Source organism: Pocillopora damicornis, chromosome 7 (assembly GCF_964200805.1).
Source record: "Pocillopora damicornis chromosome 7, jaPocDami1.2, whole genome shotgun sequence".
NCBI lineage: Eukaryota > Metazoa > Cnidaria > Anthozoa > Scleractinia > Pocilloporidae > Pocillopora > Pocillopora damicornis.
Window position 1 is genome coordinate 24,358,723 of NC_142676.1, and position 15,554 is coordinate 24,374,276.

The 15,554-nt window shown below is 39.5% G+C and overlaps 1 protein-coding gene across 1 annotated transcript in view; it reads right to left on the reverse strand.

Annotated features, from left to right (window-relative positions):
• LOC113672880 (adenylate cyclase type 10) overlaps positions 1 to 14,007 on the reverse strand; it is a 23,359-nt gene extending 9,352 nt beyond the window's left edge. Inside the window, exons 1-24 of the mRNA XM_027189226.2 lie at positions 13,861 to 14,007; positions 13,090 to 13,242; positions 12,314 to 12,424; positions 12,170 to 12,208; positions 11,147 to 11,508; positions 10,753 to 11,041; positions 10,108 to 10,193; positions 9,635 to 9,788; positions 9,454 to 9,485; positions 8,840 to 8,958; positions 8,356 to 8,432; positions 7,569 to 7,758; positions 7,418 to 7,458; positions 7,090 to 7,258; positions 6,621 to 6,813; positions 6,434 to 6,520; positions 5,928 to 6,129; positions 3,900 to 5,243; positions 2,684 to 2,838; positions 2,000 to 2,270; positions 1,527 to 1,897; positions 810 to 985; positions 506 to 653; positions 19 to 110 (exon numbers count right to left, since the gene is read on the reverse strand). Coding sequence (XP_027045027.2) covers positions 19 to 110; positions 506 to 653; positions 810 to 985; positions 1,527 to 1,897; positions 2,000 to 2,270; positions 2,684 to 2,838; positions 3,900 to 5,243; positions 5,928 to 6,129; positions 6,434 to 6,520; positions 6,621 to 6,813; positions 7,090 to 7,258; positions 7,418 to 7,458; positions 7,569 to 7,758; positions 8,356 to 8,432; positions 8,840 to 8,958; positions 9,454 to 9,485; positions 9,635 to 9,788; positions 10,108 to 10,193; positions 10,753 to 11,041; positions 11,147 to 11,508; positions 12,170 to 12,208; positions 12,314 to 12,424; positions 13,090 to 13,242; positions 13,861 to 13,906 — 4,907 coding nt within the window. The 5' untranslated portion in view covers positions 13,907 to 14,007. The remainder of the gene's footprint in view (positions 1 to 18; positions 111 to 505; positions 654 to 809; positions 986 to 1,526; positions 1,898 to 1,999; positions 2,271 to 2,683; positions 2,839 to 3,899; positions 5,244 to 5,927; positions 6,130 to 6,433; positions 6,521 to 6,620; positions 6,814 to 7,089; positions 7,259 to 7,417; positions 7,459 to 7,568; positions 7,759 to 8,355; positions 8,433 to 8,839; positions 8,959 to 9,453; positions 9,486 to 9,634; positions 9,789 to 10,107; positions 10,194 to 10,752; positions 11,042 to 11,146; positions 11,509 to 12,169; positions 12,209 to 12,313; positions 12,425 to 13,089; positions 13,243 to 13,860) is intronic.
• Positions 14,008 to 15,554: the final 1,547 nt, after the last annotated feature.

A 15,554-nucleotide genomic window follows, 5' to 3' on the forward strand; every position in this document is an offset into this window, starting at 1 on the left:
CCAATAAAGGCATTGTACCTGTTCTTTCCAATTTTCTCATAGGTTTTTCCCCAGCCTTTCCAGCCAACGAGATGAGAACACTCAACAACTCCTGCATATGCGTTGATAAGCTGTAGAAAGATATTCAGGAGATCCATCATAACGAATGATTGTTGGGTACGCTGATGATTCGTGATTCATCTACATGTGGTAGTGTAGAAGTAAAGCCCTTTTTGATGAGGGTTCCTCGACAGCAGAATGTCGATAATTTCTTGATCTGTTTTATAAATTGATCCTGTCTTTGGGATATTTCTACATTTTCGGGTTTGGTACGTTTTAGCAGATATAACTGGTCCTTCCCTCTGGGGGACGGGAAATGGATCAAAAATTCTTTCTGAATACGGCCATCTAGAATTGAATCGAAAAAAAAATACCAAGAAAGGAAATGTAGAACAAATGGGTACATTCTATCCTATTCCTATCCCCCTTAAACACTCGAAACGTTTCCGATATCCCCCGAACAGACCTCGTGAAGGTTCTCTTCAGCCTCTTCAGCGGCGTTCAATTCTTGAAGAGCAGCCATCAGTGACCACTTCTTCAGGTGAAGGGAGTGATACACGTGACTCAGGTGGCTCAGGCATCGAGACTGTTCAATCAATCGAGCTGATTTGTCACTGTAAAATAAAAAAAAAAATGAATATAGATAAGGAAGCTTCGTCTACCAAATTTATACTACATTTTCAACTTTATTTTCTCAGTCATGAGAACTTATTGATTCCATCCAGCAAATTGTAAGAATCTAACGCGCGCACAAACTCACAGACACTAACCCCGCTCCTCCTATGTAGTAGCCGGGCAAAAACACGTGCAAATAATGACGTAATGCTTCCTTCAAAAGTCTCACATAACATCCAAATTCCGTCTTGGGTTGTTTCTTTCCCAGAATGAGCAGCGCCGCTGACAAATGCCTCAGAGCCTCATGAGGTCGATTCATATGAATCAATGCCTGTGAAAAGAACCATATTTAAAACACTGTGAACTGACATCTAATTACGTACCCATCTTGGTCTTGGTAATGGTAGTTTGAAGAAGTTTAGAACATTACATGGCCGCTTGGAGATACGAATTTTATCTTCTCGTGCTGAAAGTATCTCTCACGAGTGTGCGAAGCGAAGATAAAATTCGTATCCTCAAGCGGCCATGTAATATCCTCTATATATTCCATTTCATCGCTTTATTTGTAAAACGTGTGGGAAAATGAAAGGCCCCAAATGCACTCGGTCCCAAACGCCACACGCCCCTATTTTCTTCTCTTCACCTTTGAGAAAATCAAATTACTTGATTTCTCCAAGATGGCGGCCGTCATGGTGCCCATTGAAAAGGCGTGTTTCCACCAGAGGTAACCACACTCCTACCATACATAGTATCTCCTACGTATACATTTAATGTTATAGATTTTGGGGTGGTTTGACTTGGCTTCTTGGAGTTGAGTAAAAGGGTGCTTCAGTTAATCTGAGAATAGTTGTGTCGGTGAAGTCAACTCTTACCTGACCAATAAGACTTTCCACACGAGCAGTTTCTTCTTCAGCTGGCAGAGGCTCCTCGTCATCCTTTGTCTCTTCAATTAAGGTTTGCACTTCATACAGATAAGATAACGCTTGCATGTTAGAAGAAGTGGCCAATGCTGCCGCCCCAGACTCGGTCAGGTAACGCATTGTTTTTAGCTTGTTTCCAGCCGCTCTCCAGTGATCAACAAGTTGAGGGAAGACCGAGGCAAGCACCTCGGCACATTGACAGTTGCTAAGGTCAATTACAGTCTGTTGTGACTCTGCTGAATCTTCGAAGTCGATATCAACATATTCTTCTTCTCCTTCTTCCTCTTCTATTTGTGAAGTCGAAAATCGCCTTGTTTCAGGCCCTGTACAGTAAAATTAAAATAACTAGTGATTAAAATCTTCTCTACAGCAAAATTATTGTCACAAACTACCTCCCCGTACAGAACGCTAAATCATATCATTACCTCCTATCATAGTGGAGTTTTTCTTTGAAGAGAATCGTCTCAATTTTTTCTTCCTTGTGACACCTTCATCTTGCTCTCCATCTTCTTTACCAGGGCTTACAAATTTTTTAGCACAGGGAAGTCTTTGCAACCAACTGGTCCTGTGATCATCAACTGCCCGATTAACGACAGCATCGTTGAAAAACCCTGCAATATTGGCAAATTTACTACCAATACCTTCCGTTTCTCCAGCTTTTTGGTTTACCACTGGAGATTCTTTAAGTTTTTTCGTCTTGAGAGCAAAATAACACAATTGGTTACATTTTTCTCTGAATATTAACGATACTCAATATTTATTAGTAGAATGTCAACGATATCAAAAAGAGTACTTTAAATGTATATTGCGCATTGAAAGTGAACACAAAGTATTTTGAGAGTCTACGCGTACGAATTTTCATAATTATTGATGTACATTCACCCTTTACACCCTAACATCACTATACATGTTCTCAAAACTGTTCTCGAAATATTTCTTAAGATGCTGACAAGGAGAATTCGCCTAACAATCCAGATCTTCTGAAGTTGTTGATCATTTCAATTATTCTCATGACCCTTATGTTTAAGTCAGGGGAGATATTGTAAGGTGAAATAAGATGCTTGTCACTCTTACGGGTTAGAGGGTTAAGATACAGCAGACGAACTTACCTTCAAAGCATGTTTTGCCTCAGAGATGTCAGACGATCTTTCGTGGGTATGCGAAGAAAACGCTCCTTGACTTTGCACCTTCTCCCTCATCTCTGCTGTCCTCCTACGCTTCGCCATCTTGGAAGAAACTCTTGCTTGTGATCTTCCTGACGAAGCTAAAGGAATTATTATTGATGCCATAAAAATTTCACTGGTAAATTTAATGTTCCGGGTATAAACTTATCTCAGGCTGTTTTTTACAAGAAAAAAAGAAAACGATTAATTGCACCTGGCTTTACGAGAATTTGTTAATTAATTATTTAATTAACTAGATTATTAATTAAATAGAGAATAATACATGGGCGCGCGTAGATATGGAATTTCTCTTCGAGTGTTTAACTTTATAGCTCACGAGTGAGTGCAGCGAACGAGTGAGATGTCGAGTTGAACACGAGAAGAGAAATTCCATATCTACAAGCAACCATGTATTATTTTGTTTATCATATAACCACAATAGCCCTTAACGGGAATAAAAGTGGACTTCACTCATAAATGAAAATAAATGAATCGACAATCCTCGAATGACAATCGTAGAGTGCGTTAGCGCTGACTCTTAATACAGAAAAATGCGTGGAATCATGATTAAAAAAACAACAATGGTCGTAATTTTCGATTTACAAAATTCTCATTTATTGAATTTGTCCTTACCGACAGAAGAAGTCTTTCGGGTAAACGGCCATAATCGGCCAGCGGCAAATCTTCCAGTTGTCGATTTTCATTCTCAGCCGAGAGAAATGCTAACACCAAAGCCACTGAATACGCAATTTTCGGTTTTTATTTTAGTGTATTGGTTTTCTTCCCCTTTTAGGAAAGTTTGAACCTCATTGTCTGTCAGCGGATACGGAGTTTTTAGTGTTTTAGCCGCCATAATTCGAGAAAGCTCCGACAAACAACTTGTATTGGGAATCGTGGGGGCTTTGGCGTTCATTCATCAACCTGACCGAGTGGCGCCAAAGGCGAGTGACGTGTAAGCAGCTGATTGGCTATATCAACACACGTGAAAAAATACGATATTTTGCACGTTACGGCTTCTCTCAGGGCCAGAAATCCTTGTATAACACCGAAGTTTATGTGATAACAATTTTTCTCGTACCACTGCTCGTCAATGTTCAATATAATAATAACAAGGGAGGATGAAAAGAAAGAAAGATAAACATAGTAACAATGTGTCACTTACCTTCTGTCGTGCGCTTTCCCTGACCCCCTTGCTCCTCCAAGGTATCGGCTTTTTTGGCCACAAATCCTCCTCCGCCACAAGATTTACATTTGTGAGCCTGTGATTCGAGGAACATGGCAGCTCTTTCGTGAAGCTCTTTCTTCTGATCTTCAAGCCAAAGAGAGTACGTTGTCTCTTGCACGTAGGTGTTCACAAATTTCATATACAGGCAATGCTTCCTAGGACCACTTGGGGTCATGAGTCGTGACAAGTTGATCACTTTGGTCATCTCGTCTGCATAACAGCCACAATAGACTGATGCATGGATAGAGCTCGCAACATTGTGGTGATGGTGATGATGGTGATGATGACCATGATGTTGCGCATGTACGGGATCGTTGAAATCGTAGAATCCGTGATGGTTATGGGCATTTTGGTGTTGTAAAGCTAAGCTTGCGCACTCTAAAATAGACTCTTGAGCAAGGTTGTACAAAACCAAATCGATGCAGCTTCGAGAAGATCTTGGTAAAATTGCTTGCAGAACGTCTCTATAAAAGTCACAGCCCAAGACGCTGGCACACTTTAAAGTGGCTTGCTCTTGAGGCAACATTCTATCCACTCGAGCAAGCACCATGTCTTTGACGGATTCTGGAACAACTATCTTCGAAATATCAACGCCTGGACTGAGAATGCAAACCTTTTTTGTGTCTAATGGCATTGAATTTTCGGAGGCGCTGACAAAATTAGCTCGCTCCAAATTATATTGAATTTTCTCCTGAATAAAGTCATCTTCAGGGAAATAACGAGACGTTCTGTTTGATTTCAGATCTGATTCGGCTATTTTTGTCTTGATTTCAAACGGATTATTTGCAAAATTGTATTGGAGACTCTCAATAGCGCTTGTCGACCGTCTTCGATCCCTTAGAAAAGACAACGAGGTGTCCAAGGTATCTTGAAAGCCAGAGCTTAAAGTGTTTGATGCAAATCCTTTGCCTAGAGTGAGACTTCTTCGTCTAGGTTCTGGACTGTTTGCTCCTAACCATCCTCCATCAGTTGCCTTTCCATATAACAGGGTACTGGGACGAGGTAAATAACTCGATGCATTGTTGTGTTTTTGTGAAATAGTGGTCGTGGTAGAGCCACCGAAGGAGAGTAAGTCCAAGCTAGACTCTTTGTTGAGAAAAGCTTGACTCTCGTTGACAACCTGTATAACATTACTCGTCAGCATGTCTTTAATAAGCTGTTCACACCAAGAAGCAATGCCGTGACTCTTCTCACGTAAGATTCCGTCCAGTTCATTAGGAATGTACATGACGGCCATGAACTGACAGGCTAAGTCACTCATGTAAGAGGCTTCCAAGCCACCTAGACAAAGAAAATCAAACAAAATTGAGATAACCTCTCAGGAAGGTTCATTTGTATGTGTTATAAAGTTACAAGATGCTGATTTCATATTTGACACAAGCTAAGAAAATCATGGGTTATAGAAAAAAGAGTTCTTTTCCATCCCGTTCGAAAAATCTGGCTTAGAAGAAACTTGAGAAAAGAAGAAATATCGTCAAATAATTCTATTTGTTATATCTGATTGTTCAATCCACGGTAGCACCGCCTGAACCTTAACATGAATGTAACGGTATCGGTTGAAACAGTAACTACACGAACTATTATTTGATATCAACTTTGAAAGTAGGTTAAACATTAGTAGTGATTTTACCAAATGAGTGAGATCATGAGATCACGAGATCATCTACGGACTGTTACAACGAGGGCCTTGTGCCGCAGCTTGGATGTCTCAAATACTTGTGAATCCTTATTACCATTACTTAAATCATCTCTGTAAGTTTATTGCCACCTTTTCTTGTAGTAGAGTTATTTTCGTAAAGTTTTCTCCGGTCCAAGGGACAATTTCTGTGTTACAAAAGTTACTCATCTACCTTTCGTATGAACCGCATGAGCTTGGTTTCAGCCCACGAAACCGGTAAATATATCACTTATTTAAATCTTCAATAGTCAATATCCTGACAATGAAAAAATGAATTATAAACTTACCAAGTTTGACTTTCTTAGTGGTTTCATGTCCAATGAGTCTGATGGCCGCCTCACACGGTGGGTTGGATGATGAGAAAGGCCTGAGTGACAGCACCAATATAGCGTGTGAATCCGCTGATAAATCTTCAATAAAGTCCCAAGATTCCTGATCTATAAACTGAGCGTTGTCCACGGTAAACAGACACGGCTGACTCACTACAAACTAGAAGAAATAGTAAAAGGGTCAAAATTGGTGGAAGCTGTACGTCCAAGAGTGACAAGTGTACCTGAAAAAGACACATCCCCATTGATATGCCACAGCGACCTGCACATTGAAGAAATAAGGGGTAAAATCCTTATTTTCGCATTAATTTTCCTGCAGGTGACCAAAACACCTTAAAGCATTTGAAATAGATTTTAAAGTTGTAGATTTAATAGATGTAGAAAAAAACTTTATTTTAAGTTCAACGCGAATTCACTCATCAAGTAACACTTGTGTTACTGCATCACAATTTTCGACTACATACCTGATGGACAATTTCAAACAGAAGGGTGTGAAATTGTGTAGTTACTTTATCTGAGTCCGTAGGAGCGAAGTCAGCATTCGGTGGTATCTGAAGTAAAAATGATAGGATATCCGAGAAAAGTTGCATTTTGAGGCCCCTAAGGTAAGGAGAAGGAATTTCAAGCAAAGGTTCAAGACATTTTACTTACGTGTGTGCCAAGTAGGTCATTCAACAGAAACATCTTTTCTCGCAGCTTTTGATCAGTAATGTGCTCCATGAGAGTATTTTCCTTTTCTGAAGCCGTGCGGCAGGCTTCCAGTTCCAATAGGTTCTCAATAAGAGTCTTAACAACGCGATAAGGAGTGTGGGCATGTGCCATGTCAGCCTCGACGTAATCCACCCTAATAATCAATAAAATCAGAACATTTTCATAATTTCATTTGGAGAGTCTTAGGGAGACATGGTAGCCTAAGGTTAGGACACTGGTTGATGGACTGACTTCCCTTGTAACGAGGGAAGACATGGTAGCCTAGGGTTAGGACACCGATTGATGGATTGACTTCCCTTGTAAAGTAGCGATACTCTTACACGAAAATAGACTTCTCAGGGGATCTACCACACGATTTATTACACTTCTTTTTCAGATGATGTCCCTTAGAGGGCTCAAAGGTTCTTACTTAAAGTCTTCCTCCTCTGCGATGTCCATAAATGCCTCGAGCAATCTTGTTTTTCCAACTCCTCCTTCACCTTCGATCACCACAACTCTCCTGCTGCCACTTACACGGGTATCGTCACATTTAATGGCATGAAGAAGCATTTTCATCTCCTCTATCTCTTTGCCTCGTCCTGTATTTTGAAATCATACATCACATCTGTTAGATACAGAGTGACCACAACCAATAGAAAATGACCGAGAAACCCAGAAGCCATCTTTAGTGTCATTTAGAGGCACGGTAGTCCGGCTTTTCATTGGCAAATTTAGAACGTGTCAAAGATAATGTTTACCGAGGATTGGGTAATCATATTCCTCTTCTTCTTCTTCTCGGCTGTAAAAGCAAACGAAATGAAATGAGTTTTCATTATCCCATCGATAAAACTGATCCTATCGTCAAGCTTGATAGGAGAGGTCTTTTTACACGCAGCATTTTTAACTCACTCGTAATGATTATTGTATTCTCGGACTGTTCCAGGATCAGCCACACCTTTCAATTTTATGAAAGGTAAGACCACGAAATCCTCTTTCTTCAACTTAGACTTCCCTGATCTGTAAGTGTCGTCATCACACGACAGGGTTCCTGGATAGTTCACCATTAGCCTGGCAGCCATGTTGACTTTACGGCCAATGACTGTTGAAACAATGATGTACAGCTTGAATTTAATTTCATCATTACCAAAATCTTCTTAATCTTTCAAGGTAACAGGAAAACGTAGCAAAAAAAAGACATAGATCTGATTTCATCCAAATGGACGGGTTTCTTTAATCATTTCTTCCGAAGGAAAAACCCTGCATATTTCTCGCAATTAAACCGTAGGTTGAGTCTGCTTTTTGCTGCATAACATCAAAAGTAAACTCGTACTCCCCAATTTAAAACTTAAGCTTCCAAATAGGGGACTGCTAACCCTTCCCTGATGTGATGTTAAGGGTTCTGGAGTGCGATAGACTGGATAAGGAGTTCTTAAGGTGAACCTGACATCTGAGAACAAACTATCTTAAAGCAATGCCTCTGTTCACCCAGAAAAACCGAGAAACGGTTCAGCTGCTGTATCGGGCACTTGATCAGTTAATGTTGACGTTAAGTATAGTACTCATGTCGTAACGCGAAAATAAACAAAAACTCCTCCTCAGTTCTGTAAACCCAGGCACTTATAAGACTTTCTCTGTCAATTGCAAGCGAACAATTTTATAGAAGCGAAAAAAACCATATGATTCAAGTGTAGCAAACCTGTATACTCGTGTCTGTCTCTGTGACCAACCACACCACAGAACGCACGTCCTGTAGTTACACCGATGGACTCGTTACTGAAAGACAATCTCAGCCAACAGGTTGATGAAACTCAGAATTTTCTGTTTGTCCCACGCTCGTGTCCAGGCGAATTATCTATCTCTGTTTTATTGCCGAGCGCTAAATTTACTATCTTTCCTAGTCTATTTACACGCATGCAGGATCCGTGTGTATGCAGTATCCCTGTCAAATGTTAAACTAGTAATGGCCTAGAACACTGTGGAGTCTCTGTAGCTCAATGGTACAGCATCGGGGATCTTAGGTACGTTTACTTAAGAGAACTCAGATCTTTTTTGTACTACGCTCGTCGAAAGACGAAAACATTATTCAACGCTGCACTATCTAACACAATTTATATCATTTAAAATAGCGATAATCTCGTAATGTTTCTTTGTGGATTGACCACTTCAACCTGATTACTTACGTGATATCCATAATCTGGTGAAGACTGTCCATTATTCTGTGTCCAGCTTTGAGGGCCCTCGTTGGGTCATCCTCGTGCTTATCACCGGGCAGACCAAATATCACGATAAATGTACAGCCCTGCAAATTATAATAGCATTCTCACTGCATCAGAATTATGATCGGTATTGTCGGTCACCTACCGAGTGCCTCCCGTCCTTCCCTTAAGTTTCCTGCCATCCATCAGCTTATTGGTATCTAAGAAACTGTATTTTCACCTAGTACGTCTGTTGTCAAGAAATTATACTCTCTAACTGTTTTCAAATACAGAGAACACATAAAAGATTAGTTCCAGAAGAAGCAATAGACTTTGGGTAAAAGAAGAATGTAAATCACTAATTAAACATCTTGAATACTTTAACCTTAATTTTTCGATATGCGAAGCATGCGAAATTGCACGAACAAACCAAACAATTGACAATCTGTTTTGAGTTGGAACTGCCATCGAAAACAGCCATTGGGTTCAGTCAGGTGCACCTCGATCCCATATCGATTTCGTATCTTAAGACAAATGATTAATTACACGTCTATACAGCCACGACGAAAAACCAACGAAGCTACTAAAGCACTCCATACCTTGTCGAAAGAGAAGACTTTGTTGAGATTGCCTGCCACACAAAAAAGTCAAAGGAAGGAGCTAAGACAACGAACACGTTTAACAAACTTCTCTAACTTTTAATCTCCTCAGCAAGTGAGAATGTTTTTAAAAATAATTAATGTTTGAGGAATATTGATATTATCACGATTATATATTCACCTCTAAGTCTCCTTGCGCATTCATGAATGACCTCAAACGCCCTCTGAAGGGCCCACGAATGAGAATTTCCTTTTATAGGCAGTTCCATATTTATGAATAGCACTGAGACCTGCCGCATTTCGGATAACCATTCTAGATCCTGTCCATGATCAATCTGTAGTGAAATGAAAAGGTGAGATACAGCGCTCTCCTTCGTTTCTTAGAGCCAGCGTATTCATTCGGTAAAGACATATTTGTGTCACGGGAGAACTTGCATGACACTTAGAAGTCCCCTTTTCGTTTTTTATGCAGGATTCTCACATGAAATAAGAGAAACATTGATCTTTAAGAAATAACATACAGTTTCAGAGGCCATAAGTCTCATATTTCTTGGGGTAGTTTTTTTTCTCAAATGCTCCACAGTCATACGTACCCTCCACGAACTTACGATATAAGTTTTTTACCAAGAAGAATATACATGAAGTAAGTATTACCCTTGATAGCACAGTTTTGGGCACATAGGCTCGGAGATCTTCAATATCCTGATCATTAAGCTTGCTGTAAATGTAAGTTCGATGACCTGAAAGCAAATGTCAGCGTAATTCATGCAACGCTTGGCTAACCAAAACATGAACTGGTCTCTTAGTTACTTTTCAGGCCATGTTGTTATACGATCGGATTGAAACCTTCATGATACACATGAAAGTTAAGATGGAAAAGCAAAAAATATCCTCCAAAACAAAACGTTTGAAGCATTAAGCGTAATTTTTTTCATCCAAAACCTTGTTTAAATGGCAAGCAACAAACACAATCAAATTCACAGGATTTTATTATGCTAAGAAACTGGAGCCTCCTATGAATGAAATTACATCTACGTTCAATGTTTTGACCCTAGAGTATTGACTGCTACCCCTGCCCCCCCCCCCCCCCTTTCAGTAGCTGCCATTGAGTGAAAGTTATCTTTGGTTAATTTGGAGTCCTAAGCCTAAGCGTAGGTCGCTGTAAAAAGCCATGTTAAGATGGGTTCTCGAACCAAGTTGATTAAAAGCTGTTCGATTTCACGTGTGCACAGCTTTTATAGCTATACATTCTCTAAATTCTCTAACAGAATGAAGTCTACTACGCTGGGCCTGACTTACCAGGATCATGACAGCTATCGCTTTTCAAAAGATTTCCAGTGGTTTTACAGATCTGTTCTTTCTGTTCGGACTGTCCCTTTTTCCGGTATATTCTGGGAAGCTTCATTTGTGGATAGTATCGTGATAGCAGTGTGCCAACATGAGGTGCAAATATTCTTTTAGCCACAGATGGCGTTGAAGTGAGCACAGCTCCAGTGGACAGCACGCCAGACATCAATGCTAGTTGAACACCGGTTGGGTGTACTGTGGACACTGTTGCGGATTCTTCTTCAACTCTCGCTCCCGCTACCTACAATATTTACACAAGAAAAGATTTCCAAAGATTTCTGAAAGACTTCATCTACCGAAATAACATTTATTATTTCTTAAGCTTTCCATTGCGCAAACAACTCACCCTGTAGTACATTCCGTTGTCTATCGTTTCAAACAAAAACAAAGACTGATCACAATTCGAAAAAGCCAAAAGTGACAATATTATCGACCCAGGCTCTGCCCACTTCTCCGCCGCATTTACATCCGAAACCGCTGACCCGGAGAGATCGAAGTGCTTGCTTTCCGTAACTCCGACGTGCGTGATTTGCATTTTGCCAATAGACAGAGCGATTTTAACCCGAAGAAGGACGCCAACATCTGTCATGTAGTTGTCGCATTCTTCTTGAATGGCTATACTGCAAATAATAGCTTTGTTGATTAACAGAGTCAGATCGTCTGAGTTTCCTCCGTGCTCTGCTTTCCACAAGGCAAGCAGTGCATCCCCTATAGATAACAACAAACATAATATCATACAGGTCATTTCGAAATCATCTTCAAACCTGGACATACCAATATCCAGGATTATTTCGGCATTGCGAAATTCACAGTCTTACCACCCAACAACCTCCATCAACATCTGGATTGTCTGGATTGTAGAAAAGGAAATTTTCAGTTTTAGGCGTCCTCTCTTTGAGTTGCGCTCTTTTTTACCAACGCAAAAGGCATATTCCATGATAATTATAGTATCAAAGTTCTTTTACACATTTTTCATCGTTTTATGTTATGTACATTTAAAATTCAAATGCGCATCAGTAACGTCAGTCGATATGGGGACGTGTGCTGACCAATATAGATTCTGATGAGTTTTAGGGGGTTGTAAACTTAAGGCAAGTGTTTATACACTGCATTCCTGTTGATGGACCGGTAGAGATGTGACATCGTAGTGATGGATTTGCTCGTCTTTTTTGGTATCGGAGAGATGATAAAATTTAATACAAAGCTTGCTTTCGCGTGATTATTTGCATGTTTGTTTGTTTATTCCATATGTACCAAAGGTACCGCCTTTAAGTGTTGTCTTGAAGATTATAACATTAGGCCCAAACTATCAATCCCCTGATGGCAATTACTTCCAAGTTTCCTTTTGAGAGAAGTTGACCAAACTTACCTGCAAATTTCAAGACGTCGCCGCCATGTTTAAGAATATCTGTGGATGGTAAAGATCGACTTAAGTACCATTAATAATACAATGGAGGGAGGTGTTTCTTGTGAAATGTGGTTCAAACTGTTCATTGCCTATGCAGTAACTAACCTTCGATTATTTTCCCCAGATAAGTATTGAGTGTGAAGGTGAGTTTGTCTGTGCCACAGGACTCAGCCTCAGATGCCTTCAGACTGTATGTTTCGCAGAGTGAGGTAAATCCTATAAACAAAGAAGAAAGTGGCGAATTTTTTAAGTCTGATAGGTCCTTTTTAAACACCAAATGCTTCATGACTCGAATCAAATATCCAGTAAATTGAGTACATGAAAAGCTCGGCGTTAAGTTCTTTTATAACTAGGTGCTGTTTGGGAAGGAGTGAAGACCGGACTCAAGAGAGCGGGAAAGTTAGATTAGTTTCCTTATAAAAAGTTGACGAACTTCTATTTCGATTTCATTGGGAACCGCTCTTGTGTTCCCCCAACCGGATTGAATAGGAGTTTTGACTTCAGAACCGCTTTGGAAAGGTTTTTATTTGGACGTTGGAGTTATCGCGTTCAGAACTTAAGGCTTTAATTATTACAAAGAAATAGTCCTGCAACCGCTGAAAATTTGAGCAGTATTTTTTCAGCACTCGATCCTGATCAAGATACGAAAACATTGAATTAAGGGGATTCTGAAGAGCTTTAAAGAATTTTTATGCTTGAGTTGATATTTTTTGAGTGTAATAAACAAAAGCCATCTGTCAAAGCTTTTCTGTCTTTTTTAACAAACATACGAATCAGTCCAAAGTATATGTATTTTTCTAGAAGCGTAATTATTGATTTCATTTTCCACTAATTAATGTAAGTCGTGCACTGAGAATCAAGTCAAAATCAATTTCACTCACCTGATATATCAGCAAACATACACACGCCCATCATGTGTTTTACACGCGGCATTGCCTTCTTATGATCACAGTTGATCACTATATCCGGGACATGCGTGAGGAGCTGACGTAATGCACTGGAGTCGCCAGATTCCTGTCTATTACCCCATTGACCTGAAAATATTTCTTTGGTTCATGCAATTTCGAAACTTTGGGCACCAGGGACTTAATAAAAAAGTACGTATAAACTCAGCGTAGATAATGAATATTTTGTGGATTTTACTTTGACGGATTGCACCTGATCCGCAAACTCCTTCTCTCAGCGAAACAAAATCCCGCAAATTAATCTCGCGAAAAAATTAACTCAAAATGCTTTTTGAAAAAACTCCAGGGGAGCAGGTTTAGTTTTTTTGTCTAATAAACATCGAAAAAAAGAGACATTCTTTAACAAGTGCAGGAAGCCGACATGATATACATGTAAACGATATTGAAAAGTTGCGCGCGCGGTGCTTGTAAACGTTGAAAAACCTACCGATTTGTGGCTGTGACTTTCTTTATTTTGTTTTTAACTTATTAAACGATCAACGGGGACAATGTTATATCCAAACAGAGAGCAAAGCAACAAGCTTGGTCTTTACAAGCATCAAATTAACCAAGATATCGGGTGTTTTCTAAATTTTCCCTCGAAAACGTCGCAGACAAAATTTGAATATGCAAAGTCATTCGTTATCCTTAAACGCAACCCAAATGGCAAAAAGAAAAATTCATCTCACTCTCGGCTTGGAATCTAACCTGATTTCTTGTCCAGAGTCACTGCTTGTAACTCCTCGCCGCTCATTTTTTAGTGTATATTGATTTCATTTTTCCTTCCTAAACCAGTATATGATCTACATGACAGTTATGTTGAGCTACTTTGACTCTCGCTTGCGTCATAATAGAGAGATTAGAGTGGTTTAGCAAGAGGACGGGAACGTCATTTCAGAACGGGAAAGCGCGCGGATAATCTGGACACGACTCTATTTCGACTTCCGGTGTTAGCGTTGCCGTTCTCCCCATCAAGTTCAGGACGTCATTTCGCTGGTTTTCCCGTCGTGATCAAAACGCCAAGTATTTGCGTTCATTGTGTACTCATAAACGAGATGATGCTGTTTGGAATGATTTCAGAACTCATTTCCAATATAACCAGGTTACTTTCTTTATTTTATTCGGTGAATTTGTGAAAGTTTACCGCTACATTTATTCTGGATTCCCGAAAGGAAACGCGATCGTCAGCAAGCGATCTAAGATTTTAGGACTCAGTTACCTTTTGTAATTGAGCGTGGCTTTAAGCAACGTAAGGGCTTTTCTTTGATACATTTCTTAAACCATGTATGAAAACTCCAAGAATGGTTGCTGTTAATTTTATCGTGAATCATGTCATCAATAAATTAAGCTTGCTTCATGTTGAAGTTTATCAAAATGAAACAACACGAAGGTTACCTGCTATATTATTCATTGTTATTTGTTGTCATTGTCATTTTAACCGTGACTAAAAACTGTTCTGCGAATTGAAGTCAGAGATAAAAAAAAATTTGAGAATAGCTCGGGTTTTGCACTTTTTTATGTCTTTAGTTTTTGATCAGCGCCGGTGAAAACTAAGACAAGAAAGTCATCTACGAAAGAAAATAACAATCAACTTGATTTCGGCACGGCTTTCTAAATCTATTAATTTGATTCAGTCTTGAATGACTTTATTCGTTAAAAAAAAATCGAATTAAACAAAAACAAAAATAAAACAGGAACGAAGTCTGATTCCTCAGTCTAACCGTTTCGTTGGTGACTAGTTTGAGTGCATTTCATTTGTTCATAGTTAAACGGGAACTCATTGTAAACAACTCCATCGTTGGGTCGCTTGATCTCTAAATGTTTTCGTCATAACTTCTGATAACTCCGTTCAAAATGCATTGCAACTCTAAGAGGGTGGTGCTCAAAAGAGGTGTACCGTCATGATTGAGAAGAATATTCAGTAAACAAGGGAAAAAACCGCGACGATTTAAATTCCAAATTATACTTTACAAAATTATGAAGAAAAACGAGTAGTGCTAAAATCTAGAAGCACGAAACGAAATGACAGCGATACAAATCATAGAAAAAAAAATATTTAGTGGGCTTCAAAATCTGATAGACTCGAGACTAGAATGGAATAATTTCAAAGTTTAACCGCCCATGTGGATTCATATTAACTACTCACTTGTAGTAAACTATCCTCGGTTTGTGCTTGTTACACCCTCAAAGAGGATAATTTCGTTGTCCTTCGAGTGGTCTACGAAACCGAAAAAATTCAAAGCTGATAATGATCCTAAAGAGCCAAGGTTAGGATATTCAAGAACGAAACAAAAGAACAAATATAGCGTGGACGGTTCGTTGAAACGACTGCTAAGTCACTTTTCAACACAACGCGACGGCGTTCTCGACCCAGTTTCTTCTCGGCATTTTTGCTGCGCGTG